The following is a 20426-nucleotide window of genomic DNA, read 5'->3' as shown; positions in this document are numbered from 1 at the left end:
CTCCGGGTAAAGGAGCCCTCTTGGGGACCCCCAGGCCTGTTATTACACTCTCGCCGGCCCTAAATACTTAAGTGTTCTTTCCCCTCAACTCCAAACCAGGAAGGCCTGAGCTAGAGGATTCAAGACTGCTCTGCTGGTCGGCTCAGGAGGGGCGGGGTCCCGTGATGGGGGCGGGGAGAGGGAAGGACCAGACCAAGTCCCAACGCTCGACGGGGCTAGTACCAGGAAGCGCTGTGGGGAGAGGAGCGGAGTTGAGACTGAAGCCAGGTGAGGCTGGCGTTAGGGCTGGCGTCCTGGTGTGGGGAAGCTGAGGCCGCCTGAGAAGTGAACGGCGGTTCCGGAGGAAGAAACAGCGCTGGGCTCTAGAAGGAAGGGAATTGCTAACCTAGAGATGGGAAACCAGGTGTACACTGAGGGAAAAGAGGTGGGGCGGGGGGGGGGCGGGAAATAGGTGGGGTTCCGGCGCATGCTCGGTAGCAACGGGCGTGGAGTGGGGCGGGGACGCATGCGTAGTGGAGGGCTCCTCCCGCGGTGAGGAGGGGGCGGAATTTGGGGACCCGCGTGGGGAAAGGGCTCAGTTTTAGGGTAGCGGTGGGACCCAAGCCCTCAGCAACTTGGTACAGGGCAAGCCTGTGCAGAAAGGCCAGACGCTTCCAGCCAGGGTTAAAGCCCTCTCCGGTCCCGGACTTTGCCCCCAGGATGGTGGCGTCCTCGTCCTCGCTGAAGCTTCAGGATCTAATCCAGGAGATTCGTGAGGCCAAGACCCAGGCCCAGGAGCGGGAGGTGATCCAAAAGGAGTGCGCCCACATCCGGGCCTCCTTCCGCGATGGGGACCCTCTGCACAGGCACCGCCAGCTGGCCAAACTGCTCTACGTCCACCTGTTAGGCTACCCCGCCCACTTTGGACAGGTACCGGGCAGGGACGCCTCCCTTCTAAGTTTGATGAGAGAAGCTAGTGGAGCACCGTCTCGGACCCCCTCACCTATTTGTGCCCCGATTTCTTTCTTCTACAAAGCTTCTGAGCCCTCACAGTATGCACCGCAGGCCTCCTTCCGCAGTATAATCCCAACTGGTCATCAGCTGGGCTGAACCCTTCATTCTCTGGCCAGCGCCATTCAGGGCACTTCCTCCTCTCTTCCCATCCTCCTGTTAACTTGAAACTACCCACTAACTGAATCTCCTAGACCTCTCTTCTTGTTGACGGGAGGGTCATGGGATATGCTGCCCTCACAGATTAATCTGGTGTAAAGGAGGAAGATGGAAAAGGGACGTTAGTGCCTCTGGTTTCACCCCTGCCCCTTCCTGGTCTGACCCCTTCCCTGTAGATGGAGTGCCTGAAACTGATCGCCTCCCCCAGGTTCACAGACAAGAGGGTGGGCTACCTGGGGGCCATGCTTCTACTGGATGAGAGGCAGGATGCCCACCTGCTCATTACCAACAGCATCAAGAAGTGAGAGAGTTCTGGGAAGCGCTTGGAATCAGGGAGATGGGAGAGTGGGGAACTGGGAAATCCCAGGGGGTTGCCTGCTGTAGGTACTGGGAAGGGCTGGGTTTTTTCAGAGGCTTGACTGACTGTCCTCCCAAAACTGTGCAGTGACCTGAGCCAAGGGATTCAGGCTGTACAAGGCCTGGCCCTGTGCACTCTGAGTGCCACGGGCTCTGCTGAGATGTGCCGGGACTTGGCCACTGAGGTGGAGAAACTGCTCCTGCAGCCTAGCGCCTATGTGCGCAAGAAGGTGAGATGGTAGGTTCTAGGCACTTGCGCCTCCAGAAACTGTCCCCTGTCTGCCACGTGGCAGAGGTGTGGAGGGCAGTCCATCCCGGCAGACCCCTGCCCCTTCTGAGACCCCTGACCTCTGCAGGCTGTTCTGACTGCAGTGCACATGATCCGGAAGGTCCCTGAGCTCTCCGACATCTTCCTCCCACCCTGTGCCCAACTGCTTCATGACGACCACCACGGTAAGGCCATGGGGCTCCTCGTCCCCTGCCTCAGCTCTGGCTGTGGACAGAAGGGAGACGCGGGATGGGAACAGCAGCTCCTAGGAGAAGGGTAGCACGTGCACACAAACACACGCACGCAGTAGACTCCCCTGTGCTCCGGCCCACCACTCACTTCCCCCACCCTGACCCAGGCATCCTGTTGGGCACCACCACGCTGATCACGGAACTCTGCGAACGAAGCCCTGCGGCCCTCAAGCACTTTCGAAAGGTGGGCTGGCGAGGGGGCGGGCCCCGGGCCAGGAAGAAAAGGGCAGTAGGGTTGGAATGGGGCTGAAGATTGAGAGGATTAGGAAGAATGCTCAGACCAGGCACTGCCCTCTCTCCAGATGGTGCCCCAGCTGGTGCACATCCTCCGGACTCTGGTGACGACGGGATACTCCAAAGAACACAGCATATCTGGAGTCAGCGACCCCTTCCTGCAGGTGGGCTGACCCTTCCCTGCTATATCCCTAGAACAAAAAGCTTAGTAAGCCCATGGCTAGTGGTCGCTTCCCAGAGAACACTTGGGCTCAGTCAGTGTCTTGGGCGGGAGGGTGGCAGGCACCAGGTTCTCCCAGGACCATTGTGGGGAGGGGGATGCCTGAAGGCCAGAAAATCCAGTTTGGTAACAATATGTTTAAAAAGCCTGTCCTCCAATCCCCTGGCCTCACACACCTCTGAACCCCTCCCACGGCCCAAGGGACCAATGGAGGTGGGGGGAGGGCCAGGGAGGTTCTCGGGAACCAGCCAAACCCCTCACAATGCTCTCCTCAGTGCTGGACTTTTCTCCTCAGCCCCACGACTCCTTCCCCTAAGAACCAACCCCCCAACTTTTAACCCAATTTCAGGTCCAGATACTTCGTCTGCTTCGGATTCTGGGCCGGAACCATGAGGAGAGCAGTGAGACCATGAATGACTTGCTGGCCCAGGTGGGGGTGGGGTTGCCAGTTAAGTGTGTTGCTCTGTGATCCCACTGGCCCTGCGCATCCCTCACATGACCACTCACCATGCGGTGGCCATATGATAACATCTCCATTTCCCTCTGGACCGGGATTTCCCTGAGGACAGGGACACAGTCTGTCTCAGTGCAGTAGCCCCTGGCACATAGCGGGAGCTCAGGGAACCTCGTTAGCTGTTTGAGGGATGATATGATGGAGACCTTTTAGAGACCTGAGGAGAGGACGGAGCCCCTTAGAACGCATCTTCTCTCGCATCCACACAGGTAGCCACGAACACAGACACCAGCCGAAATGCGGGCAACGCGGTCCTGTTTGAGACGGTGCTCACCATCATGGACATTCGCTCTGCAGCAGGCCTGCGGGTACCCTCCCGTATGCCCCTTCCCCCTGGGGCCCCTCCCACCCGCCCCAGCCGGGCAGAAAGGTCCTGTTCACTGGTTTCTCCTCCCCACCCTGGTCATCCTGTGCCACGCAGTCCCCACTCCTGAATGAGCAGGTTGCTCCTTCCCTGACTGTCCCCAACCTCTGCCCCCGTAGGTTCTAGCTGTCAACATTCTTGGCCGCTTCCTGCTCAACACTGACAGGAACATTAGGTAATAGGCCCAGGTGTCTGGCTGGGCTGTGTCACTGAGCCCTGGGTCCTCTGCCCTCCTTCTTCCAGAGTCTCCGGATTCACCAGCCTCTTATTCCTATACCCAGGGCAGGACGGGGTGGGGGAGGGCTGACGGCCATGGCATGACAGGGCCTCTCCTGCTCTGGCCAGGTACGTAGCCCTGACGTCCTTGCTGAGGCTGGTGCAGTCTGATCACAGTGCTGTGCAGCGGCACCGCCCCACCGTGGTGGAATGTCTATGGGAACCTGATGGCTCCCTCAGCCGGTGAGCAGGACAGAGGAACGAGAGGGCAGGGCAGAGGGCCCAGCACCTGGTGGCCAAGACCCAGGCCAGCTCAGAGCAGCTGGAGAAAGGGGACTAAGGAGGCAGGTGCCTGGGGAAGGGGGGGCCTGAGGCATGTCATAGGGTGACCTGGGTTACCTTGTATAAACACACATCTCTCCTGCCAGGCGGGCCTTGGAACTGAGCCTGGCTCTGGTGAATAGCTCCAACGTGCAAGCCATGACACAGGAGCTGCAGGGTTTCCTGGAGTCCTGCCCCCCTGATCTACAGGCCAACTGTGCCTCAGGCATCCTGCTGGCAGCAGAGAGGTGAGGGGATGGGTGCCCAGGAGGCAGAGAGGGTGGAATCCAGGGACCGTCAGCACCAGGACTGAAGAGCCATATGTCCCCTAGGTTTGCCCCAACCAAGCGGTGGCACATAGACACCACCCTACGTGTGCTGACGACGGTGAGGCAGGGGCTGGAACTGAGAGCTGGGCGGGAGCATGCAGGGTTCACCACACTGACTCAGCCACGCTCACCCCTCCAGGCAGGCACCCATGTGCGCGATGACGCAGTGGCCAACCTGACCCCAACTGATTGGGGGCGCCCAGGAGCTCCATGCCTACTCTGTGCGCCGTCTCTACAGCGCCCTGGCTGAGGACATCTCCCAGGTACTGCTCCCCACCACCAGGCCTGGGGCTTGCCCAGCGCTTCCTGGGCCACCTGCTCCATATATCTGATTCCCAACTGTATTTTCCCTCAGGGTCACAGCTCTCTACTTAGCAGAGGAGACACTCAAAGGCAGAGCCCTGTTTGTAGTTAGAACACCTGGACTTCTGTCCTGGCTCTGACACCTACTGTCTGTTGCAACCACAGATGACTCGTTTACCTTCATGCTAGGTCTACTCCGCATTCTACCCTGCCTATCTCCCGGAGCTGCCTTGATCAAATGAGATAGATAAAAGCTCTTTCTGCTTTTGTATTAGGTTTTGCTTTTTTTTTTTAAATGTGGGATCTTAGTTCCCAACCAGGGATCGAACCCGTGCCCCCTGCATTGGAAGCATGGCATCTTAACCACTGGACTGCCAGGGAAGTCCCCCATAGTTTTGTTTTTTTTTTTTTTTTTGGCTGCATTGGGTCTTTGTTGCTGCACATGGGCTTTCTCTCTAGTTGCAGCGGTCAGGGGCTACTCTTTGTTGCGGTGTGTGGCTTCTCATTGCGGTAGCTTCTCTTGTTGTGGAGCAGGGCTCTAGGGTGCACAGGCTTCCATAGTTGTGGCACGCAGGGCCTCAGTAGTTGTGGCTCATGGGTTTCTAGAGCGCAGGCTCAGTAGTTGCGGCACACGGGCTCAGTTGCTCCGTGGCATGTGGGATCTTCCCGGGCCAGGGCTCGAACCCGTGTCCCCTGCATTGGCATGCAGATTCTTAACCGGTGCGCCACCAGGGAAGTCCCCGGTTTTATTATTACCTTGAATGCTGAGTGAAATCACAGATGCCAACCAGCATAGCCCCCTTTCCATATTACTTTAGTAGGCTAGGCAGAAACCACCCACCCCTTCCTCAAGGGAGGACCCCCCCGTCACTTCTCCCCATCCTTGCTGCACCCCCTGTGGTTAGGCCATGTAGGTTTGTTTTTGTTTTTGTTTTGGCATTACTTTCTGAATTGTATTCTAGGATATTTTTTTAAATTGAAATATAGTTGATTTACAATATTGTGTTAGTTTTAGGTACACAACAAAGTGATTGAGTTATACATACATATTTTAAGATTACTTTCCATTATAGGTTATTACAAGATATTGAATATAGTTTTCTGTGCTATACAGTAAATCCTTGCTTATTTATTTTACACATAGTAGTTTGTATCTGTTAATCCCATACTCCTTATTTATCCTTCCCAGTCCCCCTTCCCCTTTGGTAACCATAAGTTTGTTTTCTATGTCTGTGAGTCTGTTTCTGTTTTGTATATAGATTCATTTTTATTACTTTTTAGATTCCACATACAAGTGATATCATACAATGTCTGTCTTTCTATGTCTGGCTTAATTTTTAGTACGATAATCTGTAGGTCCATCCTAGGCCATGTAGTTCTGAAACTTGGCCACCAGAGGGCAGAGGAAGCCTAGGAGCCAGGACAGAGATGGGAGCAAATTAACAAAACTGCTCATAACTGCTCCCAGTGCTGAGGCCCCTCCCTTTCCCCACCCCTCCAAACTCCACCATCTCTGCACTGCCTAAAGGATGTCACGGGGTCTGGAAGTGACACAGGCCCATCATGTTTCTCATCCCATCCAGCAACCGCTGGTGCAGGTGGCAACCTGGTGCATCGGGGAATACGGGGACCTCCTGCTGGAAGGGAGCTGTGAGGAAACTGAGCCCCTGCAGGTAGGTCCTGCGTTGGGGATACACTGAGGAGGGACATATCAGGGGAGGCAGGGCTGGCCCCAGGGTCACTCCCTGTGTCCCCCTGGAAGGTGGAGGAAGAGGAGGTGTTGGCACTGCTGGAAAGGGTGCTGCAGTCCCATATGTCCCTGCCGGCCACCCGAGGATATGCCCTCACAGCCCTCGTGAAGCTCAGCACCCGGCTCCGTGGGGACAACAAGTAAGAGTGGGTCCCAACCCCTCCCACAGAGCCTCTTCTTGGTGCCTCCATTGAGAGATGTCCCTTCACTGTGCCCCCCGTTTCTGAGTTTCTGTCCAGGCCCACACCCCGATCCCCACTCCTCCGTCCTTAGCTTCTTCCTTTTTTTTTTTTCTTTTTGCGATATGTGGGCCTTTCATTGTTGTGGCCTTTCCCGCTGTGGAGCACAGGCTCCGGATGCGCAGGCCCAGCGGCCATGACCCACGGGCCCAGCTGCTCCGCGGCATGCGGGATCCTCCCGGACCGGGGCACAAACCCGCGTCCCCTGCATTGGCAGGCGGACTCTCAACCACTGCGCCACCAGGGAAGCCCAGCTTCTTCCTTTTGAGCCAAGAATCATGGGTATCTCCGTGGTCTGTGGGGCGTCTTCCTTTCTTGCGGCATCCTGAAGGTGAAGGGCGTGGCAGACGACCCTTCCCACTCACGCACCACCCTGCGGCCCAGCCGCATCCGCCAGGTTGTGTCCATCTACAGGAGCTGCCTGGACGTGGAGTTGCAGCAGCGGGCGGTGGAGTATAACACCCTCTTCCGGAAGTACGACCACATGAGGTGTGCGCGCCACTCTGCCGCAGTGTGGGACCCAACCCCTGGCCCGCTCCCCACTGTCCCTTTCTGGGTGCAGGGGTCTCATCCTCACCTGTGTCCTTCCTCATCCAGTCAGAGCCCCCTACTCACAGTTCACTGAAGCTAAGTGGGCTTCCCACCATCCTTGTTCATCTGAAGGCCAGCAAGACTGTGCCGCCTGAGGAAATCAGAGGGGCCCTTCTGACCCACCATGTGCCCAGGACTCCCCATGTTCTTACCCCTCCTCCCACGTGCCTCTCGCGCAAAGCCCAGGGTCTACCCAGAGGGATACACCTGCATTCCATCCTCCCAGGGCTGCCATCCTGGAAAAGATACCTCTTGTGGAGCGAGGTGGCTCTCAGGTTGATGAGGAAGCAAAGGAAAGCAAAGAAACAGCCCAGCTTTCAGAAGCAGCCCCTGTCCCCACAGAACCCCAGGTGAGGAGGCCGGGAGTCCCGGGGGGAAGAGCATGGTCCAGCTTCCATACCCAGCCCTGACACTTCTGCCCTCTCCCCCAGGCCTCAAAGCTCTTGGATCTGTTAGATCTCCTGGATGGCCCTTCTGGGGACGCCCAGCACCCTCCCCCTCTGGATCCCACCCCAGGAGGCGCTTTGATACACCTCCTCAACCTTCCCTGTGCTCCCCCACCTCCTGGTAAGCCTCAGCAAAGGGGAGATGTCTTAAAGAAGGGGTGGTGGAAATAGGCTGCTTCCCCTTCTAAGCCAAGGACTGAGGTTGGTACCCTCTTCCCTGCTGTGTACCCCCATCACATCCCCATCTTAGTAAAAGGCTTCACTACATCATGCCAGTCTCCTCCTGGACACCCTCCAGTATCTTCCCTTTGTTCCAGACTTCTTACCCTGGCCTGTGGGCCCTGCTTCCTCCCTGCCCACCTCACATGCTTTCCCACTACCCGCTCCACTGGCCCCCTCTCAGCTCCTCAGGCCCTCTCACCTCAAGCCCTTGGCGTTCCTATTCTTTTCACATGGAATGTCCTTTCCCCAGCACATCAAAATGACTGGCTCATTCTCAATCTTCAGGCCTCAGCTAAACTGTCAGATGCCTTCCCCTACCTCTCCTATTTCAGTTAGTTCCCCCCAGTTATCCTGGCATAGTTTGTTTCCTTCAGAGCACCAATTACAGTCTGTGATTATCTTTCTTGTTTATTGTTTCTCTCGCCCCGACTAGGCTGTAAGCTCCATCAGCGGCCATGCCTTATCCACTCTGTCACTAGCATCTCGAGCAGGGCCCTGCACCCAATGGGTGCTTGTTTAATTTTTATTGAATGAGTGAACCGTTATCTTCAGCCCATACGCTGAGCCACTTCTTTCTCCCTGCTGTAGCTCCCATCCCAAATCTCAAAGTGTTTGAGCGTGAAGGACTACAGCTGGATCTTTCTTTCGTTCGACCCCCTGGAACCCCTACTTTGCTGTTAATCACTGTCACTGCCACCAACACCTCGGGGGGTGATGTCACCCACTTCATCTGCCAGGCCGCTGTGCCCAAGGTTTGTAGAAGACTGGGATTCAGAGGTGGCCTCGGTAATCTAGGAGAAAACGCCACTAAGTAGAGGAGGTGGGTGGGGGAGAGGATGAGATGAGAAGGGAGTGACTTGCAGAGACAGGCACTTGGGGAGTTATGGGAAGAGGGTTTAAAACTATTGGGTGTGGAGGGGTTACCTGAGCCCAGCCAGCTCCCTGCGGTGTGCTCCATCCAACCTCCTGTGTTCAGAGTTTCCAGCTGCAGCTACAGGCTCCCAGTGGGGACACAGTTCCAGCTCAGGGTGGCCTTCCGATGACCCAGCTCCTCAGAATCCTCAATCCTAAGAAGGTGAGCTCCAGGAGCCCCTCGAAGCTAAGACCCAGTGAAGGGGGGAGTCATTGGCGCTTACCCTGGTCTGTGCTCTCCTATTCCTAGGCCCCCTTGCGGCTGAAGCTGCGCCTCACCTACAACCACTTTGGCCAGTCGGTGCAGGAAATCTTTGAGGTGAACAACTTGCCTGTGGAGGCATGGCAGTAACTCGGCCTCCACTCACAGCCTGAAACCCTCCCGTGTCCCCAAGCCCAGGGGAGCCGCTATCTGAGGACAGCCAGCAGGTGGCACTCTGGTCCTGTACTTGCCACTGGAGTGGGGGGGGGGGGCTGCCCCCAACCCTACAAATAGTGAAAGCCCAATAAAGCCTGAGGGGGGAAGCCATATTTGAGGTAGAAAACGTATGTGAACCACAGCCAGGGAAGCGCCTTCTTACACAGGAAGTAGGTATCTTGCCCTAAGCCTTTGGAACTGGTTTCAACAAAGTAAGGTTTTCTTTCTACCCCTTTCCAGGTTGGGGGGCAAATGTGCCCCTAAACTTCCACAGGAGGCACTCTACCCTCTGGGCCAGAGCAAGGTACAGGGGCAACATCAAACCAGAATTTCTAGATTTCTAACAGGGACTCCCACCCATTTCCCCAGCCTTCTGCTATTCCTCATACCCCAGGGCAGGGAAATCCCTGCTGCCTCCCCTCATCTCTAACTCAGCTGTAAGGCGGTTTAGGAGCCGCTGGCAGAATCAATGGCATCGACCAAGGGAGGGAGGGTGGCAAGGGATTTTCCTGTGCTTAACTACTGATCACGGCTAAGTGGAAATCCTATAAACACGAGCGGAAATCAATGGAGGCTGCTTAGCGGCCAGGGGAGAGGGGCGGCCCACAGATTGCATCTGACGGATGAGGGAGAGGGGGCAGCCAGGGAGGGCTCCAGGAAGGATAGCTGAGGGTAGGGGGAAGGAACAGGCGGAGCTGGAGAGAGAGGATTCACTGTGGGAAGGGAAGCCAGAGAGGAAGAGGCACAGTGAGCCCAGGAATGAACCTCATTCGACCCGGAGCTTTCTTCTCCATCGGGCAAGTGACACCCTAGCCCAGTGTCACGTCTGGATCTTCCAGTCCCCTAAGGCTTCTCTTTGGAGCTGTACACTTCTAGCAGGCGCTGATAGTCCTGGGGCCGGAAGCGCTGTAGGTACACAATCAGCTTGGCAGGTGCCGTCTCCTGCGCCAGCACACCTACAGGCGAAAGGAGAATGAGCAGAGAACCAGACAGAGCCGACAATGCTTTGACTCTCCCTGCCCACGCAGCTGGACCCCAACGTTGTTTCCAAGGCAGCACTGGGATTCCGAACGCCGTCCAACCAGCTTCTCTAACTCCAACCAGCTTCTCTAACTCGCCAGCCCACTCCCTGATTAGCTTAGGGAAGCGGGGCCTAAGAGGGCCACTTGAGGCAGGAGTGGGCCTGGGAAGCCAAGCATGAGCCTCTCCTCCAGCAAGAAGTGGTGAAAGGCACTCAGGCACCATGAAGACAGAGGGTGCATCAACAGCGACTCACTTCAATTACTGCGTCTGCCCCCCAATCAAGATGAAAGCCTGTCCAGCCAGGCCAAAGCTCATTAGCTTGGTAATGAAGCACATGCAGAGATGCACACAGAGAGAGAAACCAAGGGATGTAGGAAGAAGAGACGCAGCTACAGCCATGGGGTGGAATTCACGGGGAATTCTAGCCTGTGTGCTGTGGAGTCACAATAAGCCAGTGTCTGAATGTTAGTGCCTGGCAGCATGCCAGGCAGATAGCAGGGAACTCGCTGTGGGTTTGCTGGGGAGGCAAGAGCAGCATTCCAGGGCTGTAAGGCCCGACGGCATGCACGACACTATACTCCTGTGGATGAACTGTGTACAAGGGAGCTAAGCCCGGGAATGGAAAAACGAATCTGCTAACGTTTGCCCCGCTGTCACATAGACACAACGTTCTCGCCTTTTACTCAAGCCAATAGGACAAATTAAATGAGGATTTAGTTGTAAAAGTGAGAGGACAGGAGTTGGGGGAAGGAAGGATGGATGGAGAGATGGAAGAGGAGAACTGACGAAGAGAACTTAAGGACACCTGCAGTGACTAGAAGTATGAGAACTACATGAGACAACGACTGGGATGGATTAGAGACACATGGAATGATTCAATCCAGGTTAGACTACTATTGCAAAAGAGGAAACCGGATTTGATAGAGCCCTAAGCAAACCGGGTCCTCTATAAAATTGCTAAAGTAATTCCCCAGAAATAGCCTCGAGATCCTCCCCACTAACTGGCCCAGCGGGTACACCCGGAAGAGGAGCAAGGGAAGCACGGAAGGGCCTGTCTCCCTCACCAAGCATGCTGCTGAGGCTGTGGATCTTCTCTAGGGCAGCTGGGACTTCGGCCTCCTCTTGCACCAGGGCCTCTACCTCACCCACAGCGTAGCCGAAGTCAGCTGTATCCAGGTCCACCCTGAGCGGCCGCTCCTCTTCATCAGCTCCGCGCGGCACCAGTTTCCAGGCACTACGCTTAGTAACAAAACTAGCTACTTCCTGCAGCCCCAGCGGGCCCAGCACAGCAGCCACGCCTCCAGCCCCCGGGACTTCAGCCCTCAGCACCTCACAGAGCTGGGCCACAACTGCAGGCTCAGCTGTGAGTTCCATGTACTTAGTGTGGGGTCCTGGGACACTTGCTGCTCCGGGACATTTGAGCTCCCATCCACTGCCCTCTCGCTGTCGGAGCCAGTAGTCAGCCCGCATGAGGCTCAGCTCAGGGGTGTCATAGTAGCTGTCTCGGAAAGTGACTCGGCGCTCCAGGGTACCCCCCAATTCCTGCAGCCGCTCCTCTGTGCCAGGGCCGGGAACGAACTTTCGCTCCACTTCAATCAGGCCCTGGGCCATGCTACCTGCAAGCAGTCAATCAACAAACATTGGCTGAGCTCCCAAAGACCCCTACCCCCGGAAGAAGTTAGGAAGCGCACACACTGTCGCAGGGCTCTCTGTTGGGAGCCCTTCCTCCCTGATGGATGGCCCCTTCTTGTCTCTGATGTTCTAAGGTTCAGCAATAGGGATAAGTCTCCAGTTAGACCCCTTCCACTGCTGAAAATGCCCTCAATCCAAAGGGCTCTCTAGAAAGCAGGTGTAGCGGGTAGCGGGTGTCCTTTCAACGCGCCCGCTAGACACCATGCTACCCCGGGAGGACGGCGGCTCACTGCCGGTGGCGACCCCGCCCGATCCCCCCAACAGCAACGGCCAGCGGAGCCTCGGGTCTCACCTCAAAGCCCCAGGATCTCCCTCTCGCGGGACCTGGAGAAGGGGGAAGGGAGCCCACGCCACGCCCGCGAGGAATGCCGGGAGCAGTTCCTGGCCCTGGACCTCGGCCCGGTTCTTTGCACACCCGGGAGATCCCGGCACGAGCGGCCATATTAGGCCCGCTGTGGCGAAGCCGACGGCAGGCCGGGGCCCGAGAAGCCTGTTAGCTTATGAGAGGCCGCAACCTCCGCGGTGGGCCGAGAGAGAGGCCATCTCCCTGCGCTCTGCTTCTCTTCCCAGACCCCTGCCGCTCTCGGGGGTGGGGGCGGCCCGGCTCTCAGGCCGCCGGCTGAGTCGGCACCCTGGGGCCCGGGCGCATGATGGGAGATGTAGTTCCAAAGGGAGACTTTGCTTTCCTGCCCCACCCGTCGCTATGGTGACAGGAAAGCTGCGATTAACGCCAGCGGGTCTCGACCTAAAGTTGAGAGAGTCGGATGGAAAAGGAGCTGAGGCCCCAGTCCTGTCTCCAACCCCCTTCACCCCGTTGGCAGATGGGCCTGGAATACAAGCCACTCACTCAGACGCTGTCCAGCAAATATTTTATTAACTATTATGGTGTCCCACTGAATAAAGGCCAGTGGGAATGAGCTAGGGAAAAAAAAAAAGGGTAACTAAGACCAGTACAGCTACTCTAGACTCTGGAGTTTTAAAGGGGAGTTAATACATCCCCATGAATGTTCAGGAGAAGGGTGGATGGGAGACTTTCTGTAAGAGGAGGAAGTGATATTTTGGATGAAAACTAAAGACATGATGGGATTTCAACGGTTGGAGACCAAGATGGTGACAGGAACAGCATGAGCAAAGGCTCAGAAGCTGGAGAGCACCTGGCCCATGTGTAAGAGGAAAGAAATGAATCTAGAAATACACTTGAGGGCAGGTTGGAAAAGGTTTTGAGTGTCAGATTGAGGAGTTTGTCCAGTGGCCCCTGAGCAGGCTTTGTCAGGAATAGGAGAAATACTTATGTTCATTTAAAATATAGGAAGACATGAGAATGACCCTTTGCTTTGGGAGACAAAATAGAGAAGGCTTCTTCTCCTTACTCCCTCCCAGGGCTATGATTAGCTGGAGGCATCAACTGCATGTCTGATTCTTTGAGTAAGGTAGCTTGCTGAAGAACAGTGGCTCTTGTCAACTCCTGGGCCTGCTCCTATGATGGGTGCGAAGTGCTAGGTTCTCAATACCTGTCCTCTCCCCAGTATGTTTCTGGAAACACATGACCCATGGGAGGTACTGTGGAGAGGACACTGGTTTACAGACATGGCATCCTGAACTTGGGATCTCTTTAAGGCATACCCCGCCACATCCTATGACAGGTACCAATGTGCAGAGAGGGGAGGGACCCCAGCCCCTAATTCCTTTCACTGGCCTGCTTTTCATCTGTCCTTTGCCTATCAGTTTTGTTGCCCAGAGGAAGAAGACTTAATCTCTTCTGTGAGTTATAAAGTCCAGTCCACTAGGGCCAAGGCAGCAGTTTAAGGAAAAGGAAAGACCAGACTCCAAAGCTAGACAGACCTGGAGTTGAGTCCCATCTTCACTTTACTGGTGTTTGGCATTGGGCTAGCAACTCCACCTCCCTAAACCTCTTGTTTTCTCTTTGGTAAAATGTGGACTGCCTCACAGTTAAGGGTGAGGAATTCAGTGACAAACTGTCACATCATAGAGATTCAAAATGTTAGTTTCTTTCTCCTTCCTTTTTTCCTGTGAACTCCAGGATTTTTTTCTTTTAAGAGAAGTAGGCTATAGCAGCTAGTGTGAGGTCTGGAGTCAGACTATCAGGATTTGAATCATGGAGGGGTCACTTGTTGGCCGTGTGACCTTGGGCCAGTTAATTAACTTGTTTGTGCCCTGGTTTCCTCAACTGTAAAATGAGACTAGTTGTGAGGATTAAATAAGTTAATATATGTAAAAGTGCTTGGAACTGTCCCTATGCACTCAATTAATTTTAGCAGCTATTGTTATTAGAATATAGGAGAGCTTATGGGAGCTGATAAACTGAAGATGAGGATGGGGAGCCAGAACCTCCCCTCCCCCCCACCCAACTCTGGGGACTCTGTAACCACGTGGAGGAGACAGAAGCTCCCAGGGACCAAGACTAATTGCGTGGAAGATAAGGTTCTAGTGCCCATTGGAAGGGACAGGAACTAATAAAGCAGAGAAGGGAGTGAGGAAAGAGAGATAGGCCTCGAGTGGCTCCGGAAGCTGGCAGAAGCCAGGACTTGCTCTAGAGCTGATTTAAAACAAAATTACAAAACACGTGTGCGATTTCTGCAGGCAGAAGGAAGAGGAGGAGAAGACAGGAAAGTGTTTAAAGGAGCCTGCCCTCTTTGCAGGCACCGGCTTGGACCTGGCGCCACAGTCAAGCAGGTGGCCGGGACCGCTGTCCGCCTGTCCTCGGCGCTCGGGTCCCGCCCACAGTCCAGCCAAGCAGGCGGACACAAGCTCTAGAAACGGGGGGCCGGGCGGGGGCGGGGGCGGGGGCGGGCGACTTCAACTCCCGGCATACTCCGCGGCGGGCGGGCCGCTGCACCTGCTCAGTGGGGCCGCCCCGGGCGCCTGGGTATTGATTATTCCATTGTGTGGGACGCCTCGGCTCCAGCCAGTGAATGAGGCGGAGGAGTGAGGGCGAGGAGGAGGAGGAGGAGGCGAGGGAGGAGGAGGAGGGAGGAGGAGGAGGAGGAGGCAGGGAGCGAGCAGTGCCCAGGGTGAATCAATGGAAACCCCCTCACGAAGCCGGGAACACTTCAGCCGCAGCCAAATAGCATTGATTATTTTCCTTCACTTCCCTCACAGCCGTGAATTTATTTATTTATTTTTTCCATCTCCGTCCCCGACGCCCCGGAGTGAGCGCTGGAGGGAGGGAGGAGGAGGGGAAAAAAAGGAATCAACACATCGGAGAAGTCCTTTCCAGAGCCACCCCCTCCCCTCCCCGCCTCGCGCTGCTGGGCGGCCGCGGTTCGACTCCCGTCCCTGCTTCCAGCTGAGGTGTAAGTGCATCGATTTCCGATGCTGCTGGGTTGGTTTTTTTCTCCTCTCCCTCTCTCTTCTTCCCTTCCTTGCTCTTTGGAAGCTTGAGACGGAGGGGAGAGGAGGCGCTCGGAGACTGCCGCTGGAGGGCACGGAGAGGGACGGGAAGGGACTGGGGGAGGGGACCCGGACGGACAGACGGACACACCGAGAGCCTGAGGAGAAGGAGGGACAGGGGTATGGGAGGGAAGGAGAGGGCCTGCGAGCGGAATGGGGCGAAGGAGAGATGCCGGGTGGAGGTAGAGACGGGAGGGAAAGGTTTCGAGGCTGGACCAGGAGCCAGCCGGACAGATGGAGGGTAACGAGAGCCTAGACGGGCCGCGCCGAGCTGTGCAGGAGCGGGGGTCCCGGAGGAAGGGAGGCCGGGGAGTGCGGGGCTCGGAGCTGTCAGTCTGGAGGCGCCTGGGTCTCGGTGGCCCCCCGCCGGCCGCAGGATGGGGAGGAACGGCGGCTAGCAGACAGGCAGATGGATGGGCAAGCGCGCTGGTGGGGTGGGAGGGTGGAGAGGACGTGGATACCCTTAATCTTCGATCTTAGGTTTTGCCAGAAGTTGAGTTGTTTGTTGGTTTGGGGGGTTGGGTTTTGTTTGTTTTGTTTTTTTTGGAAAGGTGTGAGTAGTAGTGAGGGAGGCCTCTACTCCTATTCAGGTGAAGTGTGTCTCTCCCGGCCCCCAGCTCTCCATCTGCTCTTGTCTGTCCCTCTCTCTGAATAGCCCTATCACGAGAACTCGACCATGCGTTTTGCTGCTCCTGTTGCCCCGCTGGTCTCTGTCCATGTGTCCCTACCTCTGGATTTTGCCATTCTACACCTCATTCATTCTCCCACCCATCCATCTCCGATCTGTCTGTGTGTCACTATCTCCGGATGTGACCTCCTACCCGGGTGATCCTTTCCCTGTGTGTCCCTGTCACTGTGTGTTACACCTTGGCTGCCTGACTGTTCTACCCATCTAGGACTCCATGCCCTTTCCTTCAGGTCTGAACGGCTATCTCTGGCCTTTTCAGGCCGCTTTGGAGTTTGCTTATCATCATGACTGATGTTTGTGGTAGTCCTGGTCAGAGGCCTGAAGAGTGGAGGGATGAGCAGATGTGTCTCCCCCAAGGATTCGAGTGCCCTTTCAGCATGGCCAGGATGGCCTCCCCTTCCATCTTCACCCAGGGAGCTTTGGAACTTCCTAGCATTGTTGACTGTCCCCTCTGCCATGTGCCTGTGTCCCCCATCAGGACCTCACCTCTGGTCTCCTGTGTGTCATCTGCCTCTCCAGGAGCTTCCACCACAAACCTCTTCCTCTCTGACTTGGTTTTCCTCCCTTCCCTCACTTTACCATTATATATCATTTCATTTCCCGTTTTGTTTTCACCCCCTTTTTTTTGTTTTTTGTTTTTTTTTTTTTTTTTTTTTTTTTCCCCATCCCTGTCTCCCATGATCTCCTTTGCCTCTTCTTCACCCTTGTTCCCACAATCTGCACTCCTCCTACCTTTTCTCCTTGATCACCCTAAGTTTCTTGTATTCCTTACCTTCTCACCCAGCATTTTAACTGCAGCAGCGAATGTACCAGAGAGCAAAGGGGCTGGGAGAGCTGGGAAGTATGGTTTGTGAAAGCACGTAAACAGGCCAAGAAATCAACTTACTGGACTTTCAGGGGCCTAGAACCCCTTCATCAGTCAGGGCCATTATGTTCATTCACTGTCAACTTTGATTTTGTAAAGGGACAGTCTCCGGGATTCTAAGCTCCACCCTGCCTGGTTGCCCCTTATCTCTCAGTTCATTCTAGACATCTGCGGCTTTTTCTCTACTTTCTAATTATCTTTTTCCTGGGTCCTCACTCTTATCATATTTGGATTCAGCATGATTCTTTACGAGGCAGTTTTCATTAGTGTGACAGACGCTATTGATATCTTATGCAAGGGGCCAGGTTCATTCAGCCTGAAGAATGGGAAAGGTGGATAAAGAGTCTGGAGAGTTTACCTTGTTTTACGCCCATTATTGTTTTTCCAGAATTCAGGAGCTTGAAGGGTAAAAGGAGGAGGTAGACATGGGCAGAAAATGGAAAATTTCAGAGGTGAATAGAATGACAGAAAGGAAGGGGAGGCCGGGTGCAATAAATGCATGGGGTAGAGAAATGCATGACGTGAGGAACGCGCAAAGGAAGGGATGAAAATACATGTGGAATGGGGGGGCAGGGGAGGAACCAAGGGGTGATTAATGAAAAATTGGGAGAATGAAATAAAACATGAATTAATAGTGATACAGAAGGAGAGAGGGAGAAAAAGGATAGATTATTTCTCAAGAGGAAGGTCATCAGAAAAAGCAATATGAACTGAATAAATACAGTGGTAAAATGGGGGAAAGGAGGAATGGAGGAATAAGATGAGGTGGGAAAAGAGTATGGTACAAAGAAGGGAAATGGAAGGCAAAGGGAGGAGTGCTGAAGCAGATCAGAGCTGCACAGAGCTTGGTAGGGGGAGAGAGGAGAGATGAGATATCAAAGGAAACAAATGCCTCTGGTGTGAGGACACAGCATGACGGATGCAAAGAGAGCACAGCAGGAGGGGCGATTTGGAAAAAAGGCAGAGCAGAAATACCACTGGGCAAAGCCCCAAAAGACGGAGATGCCAAAGGAGAGGAGAGAGAGCGCAGAGATATCTGGTGAAGAGAAGGAGAGATTTGGCTCATTCCATTGGCCAAATCCCTCACTACCCCCCCCCCCCCCCCCAGGCCTTTGCTTTTCAACCCCAAGCCAGGGCAACGTGAGCAAAGACATGAAAAAGTAGAATTCCCATTTACTTTAGCTGATAGGAACTGGAATCTTTCTAGCCCCCTGAGCACCAAAGACCTCCAGCCTCTGATGTCATAAACTGCTGGTGTTGCCTTGGCAACCTGACAGGGGTCCTCCCTCCATGATGTCAGAGGAGCCGGTGTTACCTTAAGACCCATAGAGGAGCAACTTGCTGCTTTGCTGGGGAGCTGCACACATATGGGGCCGGGGCCAGAGTCAAATCTGTAGGATTCCTGCATCTGGTAGCTTGACCTTGCCGCCCTGGAGCTGTTCTTAGCTCCAAATGAAGTCTTGTTTGTGAGCACCTGAGGTTCACTAGAGCCTGCAGGAGCAAGAGAAAGGGACCTCAGGAGACAGGGGCATTGAGGACGGGATGGTGGGACTGAAAAGCAGGAAAGAAGGAAGAGAGCTGGAAATGGCATTTACAGAATGTGAAAGGAGAAGGGCTCTGTGAGCAGGGAGGGAAGTCCCTGAAAATGTAAGATGAACCTTGCTTTGGCTTTAGGAATGGAGCCGGAAGCTGGAAATGCAGATTAGAGGGGATAGGAGCTGTGTGAGAGCTGTGTGAAGCAGGGATACAGAATAGGGAAGGATCCTGAAATGCCAGAGGGCATGGTGGAACTTGGCTGTGGAGGGAGGGGAAAAAAAAGGGGGACTCTGAGAGAAGCTGTCAGGTGAGAGATCCAGGGTGAGTCCTGATGGCCATATGAGCAGGGGCTGCATCTGTCTAGTTTCCCATCGTTTTCCAGGACCTAGCACAATGTCTGTCACACAGAGGATGCTTAATATCTATTGATCAAGAGGTCAAATTAATAGGGAGAGGCTAAGGAAAAGACGTGCCCACCTTCCTTTCACCCCGCCCCTCAGGCCTAAGTCTGCATAAATGGGCAAGCTGGGAAAGCAGACACTGAAGGAAAAGGCTGGAGGGGAGCAACTGTGAGATCTGAGGCAGAGAGAGGAGAGACTGGGTTAGGGGCCCACTTGGAAGCATCCAGGGCTGACTCTAGGGGCTGATCTGGGGAGTCTTTGCAGAGATAATGGGAGGAAAACATGAATGAACAGTCTTAGGAACCCAGAAGGAAGATATGGAGGAGGCTAGAGAAAGGAGGTGGTTTCCAGAAAAGGTTGAGAGTTGTTTCTAAAGATAGAGTCGGAGATTTTGAATTGGAAGTAGCATCCTTACCCCACCCCATTCCCAATCGTGAAACCACAATTGAATCTGCCATATATAAATACATTAAGTACACACACACACACACGTGCGCACGCACGTGCTGATCACAAAGAGTTCATAAATCAATTCCAGGCCCATCCTAAACACCCTGTCCAAATCCAGACAATTACAAGGAAGTCAGCATTGGCCAAGTGGGCCAAAAGGCAGAAAGAGGCACAGACTTGGATGTAAGAAACCCTGTGAGGGATGGCCTTGACATCTGACTACGCAATGCGTTGTTGGAGTCGAGAGACAGAAAGTAAAAGAGGGAGAGGCAGGAGACGCGGAGCTCATCGCAGCTCTGAGGTCTGAAGGGCGGGGAGTCTAAACGCGGAAGCCATAGAGGAGAAAGATGCACCCAGTCAGGAATTATAACTTAACCTGTTCCTGTGGCAAATGGATCAAAGGAAGCTAGGATAGAAGCCCGGGATGAGAGGAAGCGAGCTGGGAGCCCTGGGGGAGAGTCTAGCTATAATAAGAAAGGCCAGGGCAGCTGAAGAAGGGGCCAGTGGGCGGGGGCCTGCAGGGAGGACAGCGGCGGCTGGATGCACGGTCAGCCACCGCCATGGACCTGGGCAGCACATATTTTGCAGCAGGCGACAGGCTGTCGACACGGCGGTCCTTTACCTCACTGTTAGAAACTCATTTCATTGATTTTTCCATCTTTCTTCTCTGGCTTCTCAGTCATCCCACCCCTCACTTTTCTAGAGCCCCTTGCCTCACTGTGGAAAGCCCCAGGGGACTGCCTGCCCACCCGTCCTCCCCCCCGCCAGGCTGGTGAGACAGGGTGAAGGATTTAGAGGTGCCTTTCAGCACCCTGAGGTAATCCCATTGGCTCTCAGTATTCCCCTCTTACAAGCACTTGTGCAGACCAGGGCCTCTGTGTCCAGTTGTCTAGGGTGCCCAGTTAAGGGGTAACAGGGCTGAGATCCACCTGCTCCCCTGTCACCAAGCTGTACCACTGCCGTGCACCTGGAAGAAGACACCTTTTCCTAATCCCTCCCAAGACAGCTCGGCACCCCTCAAAATCTCTTTTTCAAAGTCCAATGAGAGAACAGGAGCTGCCTCTGTATTGGGGCAGGAATATGGTATTACACTGAAGCCAGGGTTCCAGCCTTTGGAATCGCAGCAGGGCCACCCAGTGGTACAGTGTTGGCACAGGGGCCTGTGAAATTAGAGGGCCATAAGTAGCAAGCCCCTCTGTGGAGAGAAGAGGGCATTCAAATGCTGTGTCTGGTCCTCTGTGGCATTTTGATGTGCA

General features: G+C 54.7%; 2 protein-coding genes across 4 annotated transcripts; one reads left to right on the top strand and one right to left on the bottom strand.

Moving 5' to 3' along the window:
- Positions 1-193: 193 nt before the first annotated feature.
- On the top strand, positions 194-9215 carry AP1G2 (adaptor related protein complex 1 subunit gamma 2). Its single transcript, XM_032622894.1, is given in 23 exon segments — positions 194-267; positions 699-909; positions 1326-1450; positions 1595-1736; positions 1863-1959; positions 2133-2209; positions 2328-2423; positions 2829-2909; positions 3203-3301; positions 3477-3532; positions 3703-3816; positions 4002-4142; positions 4227-4281; positions 4363-4404; positions 4406-4486; positions 6110-6199; positions 6289-6416; positions 6900-7004; positions 7333-7456; positions 7538-7673; positions 8363-8526; positions 8751-8849; positions 8937-9215. Coding segments are annotated over 22 exon segments (2364 nt in total). The 5' UTR covers positions 194-267; position 699; the 3' UTR covers positions 9039-9215.
- THTPA (thiamine triphosphatase) lies at positions 8163-12485 on the bottom strand. Of its 3 annotated transcripts, none has more exons than XR_004348473.1 (4): positions 12112-12485; positions 11192-11743; positions 9870-10060; positions 8170-8873 (listed from the first exon to the last, which is right to left on the bottom strand). XR_004348473.1 is itself a non-coding variant. In XM_032622897.1 (3 exons), exons 2-3 carry the CDS (start codon positions 11736-11738, stop codon positions 9948-9950), a joined length of 660 nt encoding a protein of 219 aa, XP_032478788.1. In that variant the 5' UTR covers positions 11739-11743; positions 12112-12484; the 3' UTR covers positions 8163-9947. The 3 variants fall into 3 exon arrangements, 1 of the variants encoding a protein (XP_032478788.1); XR_004348472.1 differs by having other exon boundaries at positions 8170-8565; positions 8699-10060; positions 12112-12484; XM_032622897.1 differs by having other exon boundaries at positions 8163-10060; positions 12112-12484.
- Positions 12486-20426: the final 7941 nt, after the last annotated feature.

This window comes from Phocoena sinus, chromosome 2 (genome assembly GCF_008692025.1).
Source record: "Phocoena sinus isolate mPhoSin1 chromosome 2, mPhoSin1.pri, whole genome shotgun sequence".
Taxonomy (NCBI): Eukaryota; Metazoa; Chordata; class Mammalia; order Artiodactyla; family Phocoenidae; genus Phocoena; species Phocoena sinus.
Note: the sequence above shows the minus strand (reverse complement) of the source record. Positions and strands in the feature narration are given on the sequence as shown.